This window comes from Triticum dicoccoides, chromosome 2A (assembly GCF_002162155.2).
Source record: "Triticum dicoccoides isolate Atlit2015 ecotype Zavitan chromosome 2A, WEW_v2.0, whole genome shotgun sequence".
Classification (NCBI taxonomy): Eukaryota; Viridiplantae; Streptophyta; class Magnoliopsida; order Poales; family Poaceae; genus Triticum; species Triticum dicoccoides.
This window is the reverse complement of record NC_041382.1, coordinates 494,162,922-494,181,093: the sequence shown is the minus strand read 5'-3', so window position 1 is coordinate 494,181,093 and position 18,172 is coordinate 494,162,922. Positions and strand designations below refer to the sequence as shown.

General features: G+C 47.1%; 2 protein-coding genes across 4 annotated transcripts in view; both read left to right on the top strand.

Annotated features, from left to right (window-relative positions):
• The window catches only part of LOC119355004 (chaperone protein ClpC1, chloroplastic-like), an 8,599-nt gene extending 4,532 nt beyond the window's left edge, over positions 1-4,067 (top strand). For all 3 annotated transcript variants that reach the window (XM_037621773.1, XM_037621772.1, XM_037621770.1), the window contains exons 6-10: positions 382-597; positions 1,174-1,391; positions 2,088-2,163; positions 2,246-2,335; positions 2,570-4,067. In XM_037621773.1, the coding sequence (XP_037477670.1) occupies positions 382-597; positions 1,174-1,391; positions 2,088-2,163; positions 2,246-2,335; positions 2,570-3,748 (1,779 nt within the window). In that variant the 3' untranslated portion in view covers positions 3,749-4,067. The remainder of the gene's footprint in view (positions 1-381; positions 598-1,173; positions 1,392-2,087; positions 2,164-2,245; positions 2,336-2,569) is intronic.
• Positions 4,068-4,544: 477 nt separating this feature from the next.
• On the top strand, positions 4,545-5,740 carry LOC119355003 (heavy metal-associated isoprenylated plant protein 20-like). The gene is made up of 3 exons (XM_037621769.1): positions 4,545-4,800; positions 4,963-5,038; positions 5,183-5,740. Exons 1-3 carry the CDS (start codon positions 4,714-4,716, stop codon positions 5,473-5,475), a joined length of 456 nt encoding a protein of 151 aa, XP_037477666.1. The 5' UTR covers positions 4,545-4,713; the 3' UTR covers positions 5,476-5,740.
• Positions 5,741-18,172: the final 12,432 nt, after the last annotated feature.

Sequence of the window (18,172 nt, the reverse complement as noted above, 5' to 3'; positions counted from 1 at the left end):
TTTTAATGTTAATCCCTTTGATACTTGTTGAACATATCTACCGTCTATCGGACCGTATCAAATACTGATACACCAGTTTTTTTTTCATGTACCGGTGTTCAAGAGTTTTTATAGTAACATTGCAGGCCTATTTTTGTGATTTTACTTTGTCATTCTGTACTGACACTATTACCGTTGTTATTGGGATCATTATTGAGCCTTCAGTAATTAAGTGTTGATGACATGGTCAAAATAATAATAAATGATTAAATGCTGTGGACCCAAGGCTTTTGTCAGTCGCAAAGGATCAAGCTTGTTTAAAAACAATTGAGTGGTAGAAAGCTCCTTTTTGTTTTTGTGATCATGTTGTTCCAGAAAATTAATCATGATTGCTCTGTTTAGGTTATCACCCTTGACATGGGGCTCCTTGTTGCTGGTACCAAGTACCGTGGAGAGTTTGAAGAAAGGCTGAAGAAGCTTATGGAAGAAATTAAGCAAAATGATGATATTATACTTTTTATTGATGAAGTGCACACGTTGATCGGAGCAGGTGCAGCTGAAGGTGCAATTGATGCTGCTAACATCTTAAAACCAGCTCTTGCAAGAGGTGAACTGCAGGTAATGTACCTGATTTCAAATTCCATTGCTGCCATTGTTCTGTGTTGGTCACATTTCTGGTTTAGTCTTCTTCTTACTTCTTACGAAGCCTTTGATCCCAAACAAGTTGGGGTAGGCTAGATATGAAACCCTTTCACGAGGACTTCCCAGGAGGTCACCCATCCTAGTACTACTCTCGCGCAAATGGGTTTCATACCCAAAAGACTGGCTAGTTTTTACGTTGGCTCGCCAAGCCTATCACAACCCTTAGATATGAAACTCTTTCACAAGGACTTCCCAGGAGGTCACCCATCCTAGTACTACTCTCGCTCAAATCGGTTTCATACCTATGGGACTGGCTAGTTTTTACGTTGGCTCGCCAAGCCTATCACAACCCTCCTCCTTTACCCGGGCTTGGGACCGGCTATGCCTAGAAGACATAGGCGGAGTTATTTCTGGTTTAGTCTGATAAAGTCAAAAAGACCTCACCTAGGCTGGATCCAGAAAGCAGTTTCTTCCAGTTGACAAGCCATGTCTACAACAAGAAAGATGAGCTGCCCCTAGTTTTAACATTTCTGATACTGTTCTATCTTTCAGTGCATTGGTGCCACAACACTGGATGAGTACAGGAAACATATTGAGAAAGATCCTGCTTTGGAGCGAAGGTTTCAACCAGTCAAGGTTCCAGAGCCCACTGTTGAAGAATCAATACAAATCTTAAGAGGACTTCGTGAGAGATATGAACTTCATCATAAGCTGCGATACACAGATGATGCTTTAGTTGCTGCTGCGCAGTTATCATATCAGTATATCAGGTTTGCATCATACTTCAATTAATTTGATTGATGCTTAATTTTTTGGTATAATATTGTGTCAATACCAATTCTGGTGCAGCAATTATTTCTTAGGTATTAGCTGTATATATGTATAATATTGGGAGTGTGTATGATTTTGTCATCTCTTGTGGTTTTGTTGTCTGAATTGTTCACTGATGTGTAGCATCAGCTTTATTACCTTTTTACTGGATAAGTTGGGTAGGCGAGGGGCTTGCATTGGTGTATCTCATTATTTGGTTATCCATCATGAAAGGGTTAATTATCCTGGCTTTTGCTGAAGTTCCCAATGTGCTTCACGCTCCCATTGCTCTAGACGCTATAGAAGTGTTATAAATGATATAAATTGTACTACCCCTGTCTCAAAATATAAGATGTTTCTACAAAAACGTCTTATATTTTGAGACGGAGGTTTCACCCTTAATCTGCTAAGGTGTCATTGTCTGCACAACAATAATTTAATTGCAATAAGTCTTGACTATAATTTTTTGTTATCCTTGACAATGGTTGACTACACATGCGCGGTGATTATTAGCCCTCCTAGATTAGAATCTTAGTTCTAGTTATATATTTAGATTATATGGACAGTGTATATTTTCCACTTTATATTTTGGTAGTAGAGTCAATAATCTGATTTGTCACTGTAATGAACATGTGTTATTTTTGCTGTTTCTGTAGTGACCGCTTCCTGCCTGACAAGGCTATTGACTTGATCGATGAAGCGGGGTCCCGTGTTAGGCTGAGGCATGCACAGGTACTGACTCTGAATAATTGTTATCCCAGAGAGCTTGCTTCACGACCTTGTTTTTGTTTAACCATCATCCCTTACATTACAGCTACCTGATGAGGCCAAGGAGCTGGACAAAAAACTTCGCCAAATAACAAAGGACAAGAATGAGGCTGTGCGTGGCCAAGATTTTGAGAAGGTATACATAGATTCTGAGTTTTTTTGTGAAGGTTCCTAAATGGCTTGCTTTAGTAGGATGCTAATGTTGTTTTACTTGCAAGTTTATTGGTTCATTTGGCTATATTTATTGTTGTTTTACTTGTAAGGTGCCTCTAATCATAGCCTATAAGCCAGCCTTTTCTTCCTTGTTCTGTTTGTGCAAAATTAACCATTGTTGTTTCTTCCGTGTTATCTTACTGTTGTTTATTGGCAGGCCGGGGAATTAAGAGACGAGGAAATGGAGCTGAAGGCCCAAATTACAGCCATTATTGACAAGAGCAAGGAAATGGTTAAAGCAGAGACTGAATCCGGTGAAGTTGGCCCTCTTGTCACAGAGGCAGATATTCAACACATCGTCTCATCATGGACTGGTATACCTGTGGAGAAAGTCTCATCTGATGAGTCTGACCGCCTACTTAAGATGGAAGAGACTCTCCATACACGTATCATTGGGCAGGATGAAGCTGTCAAAGCTATTAGCCGTGCTATCCGCCGTGCTCGTGTTGGCCTCAAGAATCCAAATCGGCCCATTGCTAGCTTCATATTCTCTGGACCAACTGGTGTTGGTAAATCAGAATTAGCAAAGGCTCTGGCATCCTACTACTTTGGCTCAGAGGAAGCCATGATCAGATTAGATATGAGTGAGTTCATGGAGAGACATACGGTCTCCAAACTCATCGGATCACCTCCAGGTTATGTTGGCTACACTGAGGGAGGTCAACTAACAGAAGCAGTCCGCCGCCGTCCATACACAGTTGTTCTCTTTGATGAGATTGAAAAGGCACATCCAGATGTCTTCAACATGATGCTTCAGATCTTAGAAGATGGGAGGCTGACAGATAGCAAGGGACGGACAGTTGATTTCAAGAACACACTGTTGATCATGACATCGAATGTCGGAAGCAGTGTCATCGAGAAGGGAGGCCGGAAGATTGGGTTTGACCTTGACTCTGACGAGAAAGATACCAGCTATAACAGGATCAAGAGCTTGGTGACCGAGGAGTTGAAGCAGTATTTCCGGCCTGAGTTCTTGAACAGATTGGATGAGATGATTGTGTTCCGGCAGCTGACAAAGTTGGAGGTGAAAGAGATCGCTGATATTATGCTCAAGGAGGTGTTTGATAGGCTCAAGGCAAAGGAAATCGACCTCCAGGTAACAGAGAAGTTCCGGGATAGGGTTGTTGATGAAGGTTACAACCCGAGCTACGGTGCCAGGCCTCTGCGACGCGCCATTATGAGGCTTTTGGAAGACAGTCTGGCTGAAAAGATGCTGGCTGGCGAGGTCAAGGAAGGTGATTCTGCTATTGTTGATGTGGATTCGGATGGTAAGGTGGTAGTTCTCAACAGCGGGGGTGGTATTGCAGAGCCGCTGGAGCCTGCTCTGAGTGCCTAGTTGGGTACACCATCTTTTTATTTCGTTATCTCAGCATGGGGTCCTGGTGATGGTACCTAGATTAATATCACTGCCCTTTCAGTTATGTGTTCTCTTCCTTTTTTGTCTCTCCTCTTTCACTCTCTTGAAGTTCGAAGTTTGAAGCGAGGCACTAGAAATTGTTATGTAAACGAAACAAACATAGATGCATGTACGAGCAAGCTGTATGCCAGTATATCTTTTGAGTTCTGTTTTCTTTTTTCTTTTTGAGGGTAGTTGCTCTGTTTCTGAAGAACAGTTGAAGGCTTCATTTACCTGCAGTTACTTGCTTTGTACTGTACTCCCTCCTTCCATGAATAAGTGTATCTCTAGCTTTTGTCATAAGTCAAAGTTTTAAAATTTTGACCAATTTTATAGGGAAAAGTAGCAGCATTTATGGCACTACATTAGTATCACTAGATCCGTTTTGAAATGTACTTTCACAATATACCAATTTGATGTCATATATGTCACTATTTTCTATAAAGTTGGCCGAAATTTGAAGACTTAGACTTAGGACAAAAGGTAAGGTAGATGTACACTTATTCGGAGGGAGTATTGTTTAGGTAGCGACTAGAGAGCTAATTGAGGACGTGCATTTCCCAGTCTACCAAAATAAATCATCTCCGTGAAACGGCAAACAAGAAATAATAATGAGGCAGCTTCCTGTCAAAACAGCTGGCCTGTGAAGCAGGGAATGGTCATCCTGGAAGCAGGGGTGTTTGCTCATTTAATCCGAAAGCGCCGTGGTTTAATCGCTCGCTCTCTGCAGCCTAGAAGCATCAATATGGACTTGCACGTCCCACCCTAACCATACAAATTTAGCCAGCAAGCGAAATTTATCCTCTGATATTTTCTTCGTTCCTCTTTCCTCTCTACATATACGACCCTTCACGGTTCTGTACCCGAGAACACTACTGCTTCAGTCGTGTCGGATCAATAAGATCATGGGCGTCTTGGATCACCTCTCCGATTTGTGCAGCATGACAGACACAAAGGCAGCCCTCAAGCTCAGGAAGAGGCGGCCGATGCAGGTGAGGCTTGTGGATTTTTTTTTCTAGTACGCGTGTGCTCTCTTGTTTTGCTTGGAAACAGTTTCAACTTCTCATCTCATGAGATGACCGATATAGTTTTTTTTTGCCATTTCGTTGAGTTATATAAACACGTGATTAACTCGAGTAGTTTGTGATCCGCAGACGGTAAACATCAAAGTGAAGATGGACTGCGATGGCTGCGAGAGGAGGGTCAAGAACGCCGTCAAGTCGATTCGGGGTACACACATACATACTCCTACATACGTAGCGATAACCAGAAATGAAATAACACCAAGCAATCTAAAGTTTTCGTTGGGAGTGGTTTTGTGAAGTTAATTTCTGCTGATGAGCGTTTCATATCCTGTATACGTTGATGCCAAAGGTGTGACGGCCGTGTCAGTGAACCCCAAGATGAGCAAGGTGACGGTGACGGGGTTCGTGGAGCCGAGCAAGGTGCTGGCGCGGGTGAAGAGCACCGGGAAGGTGGCCGAGATGTGGCCCTACGTGCCGTACTCGCTCACCACCTATCCCTACGTCGGCGGCGCCTACGACAAGAAAGCGCCGGCGGGCTTCGTCCGCGGCGCTCCGCAGGCCATGGCCGACCCCGGAGCGCCGGAGGTCCGGTACATGAACATGTTCAACGACGAGGACGTCAACTCCTGCGCCATCATGTGATGATACCGACCCATCTTGACGATCTCCACCCTAGCCAGACGGCCAGCCACCCAGAGACCACGCGGCCTAAGATACCATCACAGTCGCAGAATAGGCTATTGATTCTGCATCCAGCCACGTAATATAGTAAATCTACGCGTGTACGATTTTGTGTGGCTTGTTCATGTCAGATGTAATTATAATTTCATGGTAAAGGGTAAAGTAATATTATGAGTTTTTCTTCTTCTTTTGAGAATGAAGTAATATGAACTGGTTGCCAATTTCATGGCAAAGGGTTAAGTATTACTATGATTTTTTTTTTGCGAATGAAGTAACATGAGCTCGTTGCTTGTATTGTAGCACATCTCTCAGTATGTCGGCATTTTGGGGCATCTCGAACGCTAATCACCAAATGGAATCATCATCCATAGACATGCCCCGGCATGTCCACGAACCGGGGCCTCAAAATTAAATGCCAACACACCTGACACGACAATCTCATCACTCACATGCACCACTTGCCTGACGTTCATGGGAGAGTGAAAGGCAGTAACATCCAAACCTCCATGATCCATGAAGGCAAGCTGGCTAGCTGGGTCTAAGGTCTAACTGTGGCCGAGAGGGTGTTGTGGCCACCACCAAGGCCAGAAGTGAGCCCATCTCCGGAAGCACCGGATACAAAGCGGGCTCCCCACATAGTCCATACAACTCGGACATGATCTGCAACACACAAGCCACGATTTCGACGATGCCCTCTCTCCCAAAGACGAGTTATTTATCCAAAACCACCACATTTAGAGCTAGGATAACAACTTGATACCACATTTGAGTCAGGGCAAAAAAACCACCAATTCTATGCCTAACCAATAACGCGGACCACTAATCGTCGGTTGAGCTCATGAAAACAGCGGACCTGGCAGGTCTACCTGTCAGGCTAAGTTGGCATGCATACGTGAACAAATATTCCAAGTTGGACATGGGTCCAACCTGTCAGCCTCCCATCTCTTTTCTTCTTCCTCCTACTCTATCTCTTCACTATTAGGGAAAAGCCTATAGACAGACGCTTACTAGTAGCACGGATTTATAACCCTCGCTACTGCTACTTAGTAGTAGCGCGGGTTTTTACCCCTCGCTACTACTAAGTTGATACTAGTAGCGCGGGTTTTTAACCCGCGCTACTACTAAGCGGTCTCTACCGTGCCCTCCCGGGACATGTCATAGTAGTAGCGAGGGGTACAAACCCGCGCTACTACTAAGTTGATAGTAGTAGCGCGGTTTTATACCCCTCGCTACTACTAAGTACGAGGTAGGTGAAATCCCCATATCCTCGGCCGAATCCTTCCTCTCTCCCTCACTTTCCCCCTCTCTCACTTTCCTCCTCTCTCCCTCGTACTCCAGCAGTGGCCGCCGCTGGTACACTCTGCTTTCTTCCCCCTCCCTCTCCAAGATCCCTCTGGTGGGAGGTCGCCAGAGCTCCTCGCCGCCGCCAAGATGCGGAAGCACGACCTCGGCATCCTCCTCCTCGCCGCCTTCGCCGTCTTCTTCTCGCTCCAGGCTAGCCCTCCTCCTCCCCCCCTCTTCGATTCAATCCGAAACCCTAGTTGACCCATCCCCATCCTCCTCCGTCGCTCTTCGCCGACCTCAACGGCGACGGCCATCGCGAGGTGCTGCTCCCCACGCACGACGCCAAGATCCAAGCCTCCGCGGCCTCCACGAGGCGCGCGTCATGGCCGAGATCTCCCTGCTCCCGGCCAACGTGCGCGTCGCCTCCGGCCGCCGCCCCGTCGCCATGGCCGTCGGCGCCGTCGACCGAACCATTGACACTACGCACGGGGTCGAGATTTTTTTTAGTTTTTCAAATTAATAGTAGTAGCGCGGGTCACAGACACGCGCTACAGATAGTTAGTAGCAGTAGCACGGGATGCACCGCGCTACTACTACTAGTTAGCTGTAGCGCCGTAGTAGTAGCGCAGGCACCCGCGCTACTACTAGCTTTTAACCCACGCTACTACTAGGCTTTTTCCTAGTAGTGCTTCCACGATACACTGCCGTCGGGTAGTGGAGGTCGGACGGCTCACTCCCCCTTCCTCTCCGTCCTGTCGCCTGATCCAGTGAGGGCCGTCACGGCGCGTCCCCGCATCTGCCTCCGGTGACCGGATCCCGTCGGCCACCTCCTTCCCCACTTAATCGTCCTACAGATCCTCACCTCCCTTCGCCGGACCCCGTTCCCGAGCAGTCGGCCGTCGCGCCGTTCTTCCTTGGCTCCGGTGTCCACGTACAGCGGCTGGTGCCATCATGGAGAGCAGCATGAAGGACGGCCAGGCGTCCATGGTGGAGCGCACTGACGATGCCGGAACTGCTGTGCACCCGGCCGACGATGCCACGGCGACGTGCTGGAGGCCTTGTCAGTGCCCGTGCTGGCGCATGCCGTGGAGGGCATGTCCGGTCGCGACCACGAGTGAGCCATTGACGCCCTGGCGGCCATCTACGACAGGGAGGACGTGGGCACATGGTGGGCGCGGTGCACGATGAGTGCTGCGTACACGGGAGGCTAAGGGTGTTGGGAATCGTTGCATGGAAAACAAATTTTTTTCTATGCACACGCAATGATCTATCCATGGAGATGCATAGCAACGAGGGGGAGAGTGTGTCTACGTACCCTCGTAGACCGTAAGCGGAAGCATTTCTTAACGCGGTTGATGTAGTCAAACTTCTTCGCGCTTCAACCGATAAAGTACCGAACGCGCAGCACCTCCGCGTTCTACACACGTTCAGCACCTGATTGCATAACCAGAAGGTTCGGAAGGTTCCCCTGTATCCCCAACACCTGATTGCATAACCAGAAGGTTCGGAAGTTTCATAGGTGGGAATTCTTGTAGCTCTAGTTCTTCTTCCACGGATATTTGGTTTGGGATTGGTTAATCCTCACCAAGTATTCGTTCTTGCCCGTACCTTGTTGGTTTTATTCTTCTACCTCAATTCTAAGTGGCTTCTCAATTTATGGAAATGTGACCATTTCAATTGGAATGCATTCGTTCATTTTGTTCGGACGTGAAGACTATATGTTGCAATTTCAACCCGTTTGATTCAGCTTAAATATTTGTCTGTCAAGATGCTAACAGATGTCGACCTCTTCAGGATGGCTCCTCCAACGCGCACGACTCCGAATCCTGATCCGCGACCACCACCTCCACCTCCGGAGGCATGGCAAGTTGTGATGGCCGCTACCAATGCAAACACGCAGCTGATCATGCAACTTCTTCAAGAGCGCAACCAAGGGAACCAGGGCCATGGCAACAATCAGAATCAGTTTGCTACACTCAACCAGTTCCTCGCTAATCAACCAAAGATCTTCAGCAATTGTGTTGAGGCAACAGACGCTGATGATTGGCTCGTGGACATATGCAAGCATTTCGAGTGCAGTAACGTCAGGCCTAAGGACTTTGTCAAGTTCGCCTCCTTCCAACTCAAGGACCAAGCTGCAGAATGGTTTCAGCAGTACAAAGATTCCAGAGGAGGCCGTGCAATTACCTGGGATGAATTCCGTCAAGACTTCAAAGCTCATCATATTCCTCAGAGTGTGGTTGAGAGAAAGCGTGAGGAATTCCGCAACCTGAAGCAAGGCACTATGTCTGTTTACCAGTACAACATCATGTTTCAGAAGCTCGCCCGTTTTGCTAAGCAAGACGTCCCTGACGAGAAGAGCATGATATATCAGTTCAGGGGTGGTCTCAGAGAAGAACTCCAACTTTCTCTCGTCCTCTTTGAGCCCAAGAAGTACGATGAGTTCTACAACATGGCAATGAAGCAAGAGACTGCTCAACTGAAGTGCGATGCTTCCAAGAAGTGAGTCAGAGATGCAACTCCTTCTTCCTCAACTCAAGTGGCCAAGCAGCAAAAGTATTGGCTGCCTCCTCCTCCGTTTCGTCAGCCCCTTATCAGCAGAAGAGCAAAGGTGGCAGTGGATCTTCCCACCCACCCAACCCTGGCTTTCAGAACAAGACTTCGTCTCAAGCTCCAAGATCAAGTGCTCCGTATCATCGTCCGCTCTCGGAGGTCACGTGCAACAAGTGCCAATAGAAGGGTCACTATTCCAACAAATGCTTCAATCAGAGGCGTCTCCCTCCTCCTCCTCCTGTGAGATCTGCAAGTACAGCTGTGGTCAAGCATAACCCCAAGCACGCCAAGGTCAACTTGATGAATGCAACTCAGGCAGAGGACTCGTCAGATGTCATCATGGGTAACCTTCCTATTAACAATGTTCCTGCAAAAGTACTTTTTGACACTGGTGCATCACATTGTTTCATCTCGAGACCTTTTGCATCTAAGCATGAATTGTCTTCTCAAGTTTTGCATAAACCATTAGCAGTTGTCTCACCGGGTAAATGTTTGCTCGCAAACTACGAGATTCCGAATATTTCTATCATGATGGGTGATTTCAAGTTTCTGGCTTCTCCAATGGTCCTTGGTAACTCAGATATTGATCTTATTCTTGGAATGGACTGGCTTTCAAAGCACAAGGCTCAACTTGATTGTGCCGCCAGGCAGATTCAATTGACTCATTCATCTAAGGATGTAATTGTCTTTGCCGCTCGGGATAATACAATCCGTCTGTTTTCTCTCAATGAGAAGGGCAAGCTGGATGCCATCTCTCAAATTCCAGTCGTTTGCGAATATCAAGACATCTTTCCAGAAGAGCTTCCAGGAATGCCTCCGCACCGGCCAGTTGAATTTGTCATCGATCTTGAGCCTGGCATGCAATCTGTTTGCAAACGTCCTTACAAGCTTGGACCTGAAAAGTTGAAGGAGCTGAAGAAGCAACTCGATATTCAAGAGCGAATGGGTCTCATCCGACCTAGTTCTTCTCCATGGGGTTGTGGAGTTCTTTTTGTGAAGAAGAAGGATGGAACGGACCGACTCTGTGTCGACTACCGTCCATTGAACAAGAAGACTATAAAGAACAAGTACCCACTTCCCAACATCAACGAGCTGTTTGAACAACTCAAAGGTGCTCAAGTATTCTCCAAGCTTGATCTCCATATGGGCTATCACCAGATTCGAATTCGTGAGCAAGATATCCCCAAGACGGCATTCAGAACAAGCTATGGTTCATATGAATACACTGTCATGTCTTTTGGCCTCGTCAATGCTCCTCCGACATTCTATCGCATGATGAACTTCATCTTCAACCCCTACACAAATGACTTCGTCTTGGTCTACCTCAATGACATTTTGGTCTTTTCTAAGAACAAGGAAGATCATGCCAAGCACTTGCGTTTGGTGCTGGATAAGCTCAGAGAACATCAGCTCTATGCCAAGTTTTCAAAGTGCGAGTTTTGGCTCGATGAGGTTCTCTACCTTGGGCATATCATCTCTGCCAAGGGCATACCGGTGAATCCTGAGAAGGTGTCTGCAATTGTGAATTGGGAACCACCTCAGAACATGAAGCAACTCCGCAGCTTCCTTGGTCTCGCAAGCTACTGTCGAAGGTTCATTGAGAACTTCTCTAAGATCGTGAAGCCTCTTTCCAACCTTCTCCAGAAGCACGTCAAGTATGTTTGGTCTCTTGAATGTGACATCGCTTTCAACACCCTGAAAGAGAAATTAGTCACTGCTCCAGTTCTGACTCCTCCTGATGAATCCAAACCGTTCGAGGTCTTCTGTGATGCCTCTCTTCAAGGTCTTGGTGCAGTGTCGATGCAAGAGAAGAAAGTTGTGGCTTATACCTCTCGCTAGTTGAATCCCAACAAGAAGAACTACCCCACTCATGACCTCGAGTTGGCGGTAGTGGTGCATGCTCTTTTGACTTGGAGACATCTCTTATTGGGAAGAAAAGTGGACATCTTCACTGACCATAAGAGTCTCAAGTACATCTTCACTCAGCCTAATCTCAACCTCAGGAAGACTCGTTGGGTCGAAATGATTGAAGAGTATAATCCGAGTATCAAATATACTCCAGGCAAGGCCAATGTAATTGCTGACGCATTGAGCAGGAAGGCTTACTGCAACAGTTTGATTCTCAAGCCTTACCAACCCAAGCTTTGTGAAGCTTTCTGCAAACTCAATCTGCAAGTTATTCCTCAAGGTTTCCTCGCCAACCTCCAAGTCTCTCCTACTTTGGAAGATCAGATTCGCGAGGCTCAACTTCTTGATTCTATGGTGAATAAGGTGAAGATTGGGATTGCCAAGAGTCAATCCAAGTACAAGTGCTATCGTCTTGATGACAAGGATACTCTATTCTTCGAGGATCGCATTGTTGTGCCTAAAGGTGACCTTCGTAAAGTCATTATGAACGAGGCTCACAATTCACTCCTCTACATCCACCCTAGGAATACAAAAATGTACCAGGACCTCAAGCAGGCGTATTGGTGGACTCAAATGAAGCGTGAGATTGCTCAGTTCGTGAATAAATGCGATGTCTGCAGAAGAGTGAAGGCAGAACACCAATGACCAGCTGGTCTCCTCCAACCTCTTGCCATTCCAGAATGGAAGTTTGACCACATTGAGATGGACTTCGTGACGGGATTTCCAAAGTCTAAGCGTGGCATTGATGCTATATTCGTTGTCATCGACAAACTCACTAAAGTGGATCATTTCCTTCCTATCAAAGAGTCTATCACAGCAGCTCAATTGGCAGAGCTTTATACCTCTCGGATTGTCTCTCTTCACGACATTCCGCAGTTGATTTCTTCAGATCGTGGCAGCATCTTCACCTCAAAGTTTTGGGATTCTTTTTAGAAGGCCATGGGCACCAACATCCGTTTCAGCACAGCTTTTCATCCCCAAACTAGCGGCCAAGTCGAGCGTGTCAATCAGATTCTTGAAGATATGCTCAGGGCTTGCGTTATCTCCTTCGGTATGAAATGGGAAGATTGTCTTCCACATGCTGAGTTTTCCTACAACAACAGCTTTCAAGCGAGTTCGGGCAAGGCCCCATTTGAAATTCTCTATGGCAGGAAGTGCCGTACTCCTCTTAACTGGTCAGAGACTGGTGAACGTCAACTTCTTGGCAATGACTTGATCACAGAGGCAGAAGAGATGTGCAAAGTCATTCGTGATAACCTCAAAGCAGCACAATCGCACCAGAAGAGTTACTGTGATAGTAAGCATCATGATTTGGCTTTCAAGATCGGAGACCATGTTTACCTCCGCGTCTCTCCAATGAAAGGTACTCATCGCTTCGGTATCAAAGGGAAGCTTGCCCCTAGATACGTCGGTCCTTTCAAGATCGTTAGCAAGAGAGGCGATCTCGCCTATCAACTCGAGCTTCTCTCCAACTTTGCAAACGTGCACGACATGTTCCATGTCTCTCAGCCCCGCAAGTGCTTCAAGACCCCTGACCGCACCGTCAACTTCGAAGACATTGAACTCTAGGAAGACCTTTCTTATCGTGAGCACCCAGTTGCTATTCTTGAAGAAACTGAGCGCAAGACTCGCAACAAGTCAATCAAATTCCTCAAAGTCAAGTGGTCACACCATTCCGACCGTGAGGCCACCTGGGAACGCGAGGATCACCTCCATTTTGAGTACCCGGAGTTTTTTCCAGTCCTAGATCTCGGGACGAGATCCTTTCATAGTGGTGGAGTGTTGTAACACCCCGGATGCAATTTACCTTATATGTATTCCAACTCTTGCCGTTTCCGGCACTAAGTTATTTTATTTCTCCGCTGTCGGGTTTTTGTCTCCGTGTGTTGTTGTCTTTGTCATGCATCTCATATCATGTCATCATGCGCATTGCATTCGCATACGTGTTCGTCTCATGCATTCGAGCATTTCCCCGTTGTCCGTTTTGCATTCCGGCGCTCCTATGTCCTCCGGTGGTCCTTTCTACCTCTTTTCATGTGTGGGGGTTAAACATTTCCGGATTGGACCAAGACTTGCCATGCGGCCTTGGTTTACTACCGGTAGTCCCCCTGTCAAGTTTCGCGCCATTTGGGCTTCGTTTGATACTCCAACGGTTAACCGAGGGACCGAAAAGGCCTCGTGTGTGTTGTAGCCCAACACCTCTCCAAACTGGCACAAAACCCACCTAAACCCTCTCCATCATCTAGAGCATTCGATCATGATCGCGTGGCCGAAAACTGCACCTCATTTGGAGTCTCCTAGCTCCTCCTACCTCTATTTATAGCCCCTCCTCCAAATATTCCGGGTCAAAACACCCCCTAAAACTCTAGATCCGCTCGCGCCACCGCCGGACATGTCCGTCTCCAGCTGGACACGTCGCGCCGCCGCCGCGCACCAGTGGCAGGCTGTCATGTGGCGCGCCGGCCTCCCCACCGCCGCGGCCCGCGAGGCCCAGGGAGAGCCCCCGCGGCCCGCCGCCTCGTCCACCGCCCGCCGCCCGCCGCCCGGCCGCCGTCCTCCGCCGCCACGGCGCCGGCCTCCGGCGACCTCGGCCCGCCACGGTGCCGCAACTCCGCCGCCGCGCCGGATCCGCCACTCGCCGACCTCGGCTTCTGCGCCGCCGCCGCCTCCTCGACGTCCCTCAACGCCGGCGCCGCCCCTCCTCACCAGCTCCGGCGACCTTGGGCTCTTCTCCGGCGAATAGTACTCAGGCCGACCGTCCTCGTTTTCCGTGCACGATCGGATTTGGATCTGGATCAATCTCCTCGGTTGACTTTTCATCCCTAAACCCTAATTTTCTTGCATACTTTGACATGCTATAACTTTGCATCCGTAGCTCCGATTCGTGTGTGTAGTACATCAAAATGTTCGTCTCGACGAGTACATCATTTAATCTCATTGCATCATTTTCATTTGAGATCATCTTGATGCCCGAAATGCTGTTGGAACAGGGCTATGTGATGAATTTTTCAGATCTGTTTCAGCAAATGGCTTTTTATCATTTTTGCCATGATTAATGTATGCATGCTATGATCCTGAGTTCTACATGTGTTTTGTTATATGCCATGCCATCTTTACAGGGGTGTATGCCATGTATTTTTCTGATATTTGTGGTGACTAGCACAAGCTTGCAAAGTAGCATAATCGTTGATGCTGATTTCAGGGACTTAGAATTTCACTAAGTCCTTGTCCTGATTTTGTTGTTATGTCATATGTTCATGTTGTTTCCTAGTGATCCGTGCCTCTTTTGAGGATGATCAGTAAGGATGTTTTGTTAATATTGTGGTGCTCTATCCATCCATGTCTTTGTTTGCAATTATGGAGCACCCTAGCTTGAGTCAATCGAGCTCTACTTTTGCTATAAAGTGAATCCTGGCAGATTGTTGACATGTTTAGCGATTTTGCCGAGGATGTTGCTATTGATCCGTGCATGCTATGTTGTTATTCTTGCCATGTCTAGCTGCTATTCCATGTCTTCTTGATGGGTGTATGCTTAGTTTGTCATGCAATGCTCTGTAGTGAGTGCATCGAGCTCGTAAACATGCCTACTCGTTAACCGTTTTGCATGCTCCAGTTTTACACGAAGTCTGAATCTGTTTATGATTTTTGCCATGTTCACATGCTTGCACTTGAATTTTCTGATTCCTTTTGGCTCAAGGTCACTAAGGGACTTTTGTTAAGTGCTTTGAGTAGCTTAATGCCATGCTTTGCTTTGCCATGTTAAGTTCCTGTAGCATGTAGTTTGCATGCTCTAAAGTGTGCTTCCTGATAATAAATTCCAGACTTGTGTTAATTTCACTAAGTCTGAAACCTGTTATCATTTGCACTTTTTCCATGCTTGTTTGAACGTGTTAATGGATGAATTAGCCGTAGCTCAGTGTTCATCTTTTGTCAAGCATCATGAGGGGATTCCTGACATGTATTGTGTTTCCATGTTTGAGTGCTATAGCATATTTTTCTTGATGCATTTAGTTGGTCACTTGCTGATTATCGCAGACCGGTGCCATATTTGTTTTGCTTGCCATTTCCAAACTGTGCATCCGATTCCGGTGATCTTTATATCGATTTCAACTGAAATCACCTCACCTTTCCAGTGGAACTCTTGGATTTCCAAGTTGAGGCCAGGTTCTATCATTCCTTGTCAAATCTTGCCTATGCATCACATATCGCATCCCGCTTATCATACCATGTTTGCATCATATTGCTTGAGCATTGCACGTGGTTGATTGTGCTCCTTTTGCTGGTTGTTCTTGTTTGGGTAGAGCTGGGAGACGAGTTCGTGAACGAGGAGCCTGTTGAGTTCGCTTACGAGGATCAAGGCAACTCTGAGAACTTTGCAAGCAAGATGACCATACCCTCGAAATCACTTCTATCTTTGCTTGCTAGATGCTCGCTCTTTTGCTATGCATATGCTACGATACCTACCACTTGCTTTTCATGCCTCCCAAATTTCCATGTCAAACCTCTAACCCACCATGTCCTAGCAAACCGTTGTTTGGCTATGTTACCGCTTTGCTCAGCCCCTCTTATAGCGTTGCTAGTTGCAGGTGAAGATTGGAGATCGTTCCTTGTTGGAACATGTCTATTGTTGGGATATCACCATATTATCTTGTTTATCTTAATGCACCTATATACTTGGTAAAGGGTGGAAGGCTCGGCCTTTTGCCTAGTGTTTTGTTCCATTCTTGCCGCCCTACTTTCCGTCATATCGGTATTATGTTCCCGGATTTTGTGTTTCTTACACGGTTGGGTTATAATGGGAACCCCTTGACAGTTCGCCTTGAATAAAACTCCTCCAGCAATGCCCAACCTTGGTTTTACCATTTGCCACCTAGCCTCTCTTTCCCTTGGGTTTCCGGAGCCCAAGGGTCATCTTATTTAACCCCCCCGGGCCAGTGCTCCTCTGAGTGTTGGTCCACCTCGTCAGCCGCCAGTGGCCACCAGGGGCAACTCTGGGCTGGCCTCGTACCGGAAGTTTGGACAATCTGAGTGTGCCCTGAGAACGAGATATGTGCAGCTCCTATCGGGATTTGTCGGCACATTCGGGCGGTGTTGCTGGACTTGTTTTACCATTGTCGAGGATGTCTTGTAACTGGGATGCCGAGTCTGATCGGATTGTCTTGGGAGAAGGAATATCCTTCGTTGACCGTGAGAGCTTGTGATGGGCTAAGTTGGGACTCCCCTGCAGGGATTTGAACTTTCGAAATCCGTGCCCACGGTTATGGGCAGATGGGAATTTGTTAATGTCCGGTTGTAGATAACCTGAAACTTAACTTAATTAAAATGAATCAACCGCGTGTGTAACCGTGATGGTCTCTTCTCGGCGGAGTCCGGGAAGTGAACACGGTGTTGGAATAATGCTTGACGTAGGTTGTTCTAGGATCACTTCTTGATCATAGTTGTTCGACCGTGCTTTTGCCTTCTCTTCTCGCTCTCTTTTGCGAATAGGTTAGCCACCATATATGCTAGTCGCTTGCTGCAGCTCCACATCATACCTTGTCTTACCTATAATATTAAATAGTCTTGATCGCGAGGGTGCGAGATTGCTGAGTCCCCGTGACTCACAGATTACTTCCAAACCAGATGCAGGGACCGATGATACCATTCCAGACGATGCGCTTGAGCTCAAGTGGGAGTTCGATGAAGACTCTCATCATTACTATGTGTCTTTCCCAGATGATTAGTAGTGGTGCCCAGTTGGGGCGATCGGGGACCGTGTCGCATGTGGGGGTTGATCTTTATTTTGGTACCATAGTCGGACCATTAGTGTGTTGGATGAATGTAATGTTATTCATGTATTTGTGTGACGTGGCGAGTGTAAGCCAACTATGTATCTTTTCCCTTTTATTTATTTACATGGGTTGTTGTGAAGATTACCTTACTTGCGACATTGCTTTCAATGCGGTTATGCCTCTAAGTCGTGCTTCGACACGTAGGAGATATAGCCGCATCGAGGGCGTTACACCGGCCCTCCTAGGCGTGACCAAGGGGAGTCCTATTCCCACAGGGTGTAGGACTCCAACCCTTCCAAGAGTAGGAGTAGGAGAAAGGGAAGGAGGAGAGAGGGGGAAGGAAAGGGGGCGCCGCCCCCTCCTTGTCCAATTCAGACTAGAGGGAGAGGGGGCATGCGGCCTGCCCTGCCTGCCCCTCCTCTTCTCCACTAAGGCCCAATAGGCCCATTACACTCCCGGGGGGTTCTGGTAACCCCCCGGTACTCCGGTATTTGTCCGAACTTGCACGAAACCCTTCCGAAGTCCAAACATAGTCATCCAATATAGCGATCTTCATGTATCGACCATTTCGAGACTCCTCATCATGTCCGTGATCATATCCGGGACTCCGAACTACCTTCGGTACATCAAAACACACAAACTAATAATACCAATTGTCACCAAACGTTAAGTGTGCGGAGCCTACGGGTTCGAGAACTATGTAGACATGACCGAGACTCGTCTTCGGTCAATAACCAATAGCGGAACCTGGATGCTCATATTGACTCCTACATATTCTACGAAGATCTTTATCGATCAAACCGCATAACAACATACATTGTTCCCTTTGTCATCGGTATGTTACTTGACCGAGATTCGATCGTCGGTATCCTCATACCTAGTTCAATCTCGTTACTGGCAAGTCTATTTACTTGTTCCATAATGCATCATCCCACAACTAACTCATTAGTCACAATGCTTGCAAGGCTTATAGTGATGTGCATTACCGAGAGGGCCCAGAGATACCTCTCCGACAATCGGAGTGACAAATCCTAATCTCGATCTATGCCAACTCAACAAGCACCATCGGAAACACCTGTAGAGCACGTTTATAATCACCCAGTTACGTTGTGACGTTTGGTAGCACACAAAGTGTTCCTCCG

Bases quoted from the DNA above. Each gene is read 5' to 3' on its own strand.
- LOC119355003 (XM_037621769.1), top strand. From the start codon at position 4,714: ATGGGCGTCTTGGATCACCTCTCCGATTTGTGCAGCATGACAGACACA. The intron at 4,801-4,962 runs GTGAGGCTTGTG...TGTGATCCGCAG, and splicing joins GGAAGAGGCGGCCGATGCAG to ACGGTAAACATCAAAGTGAA. The intron at 5,039-5,182 runs GTACACACATAC...TTGATGCCAAAG, and splicing joins CGCCGTCAAGTCGATTCGGG to GTGTGACGGCCGTGTCAGTG.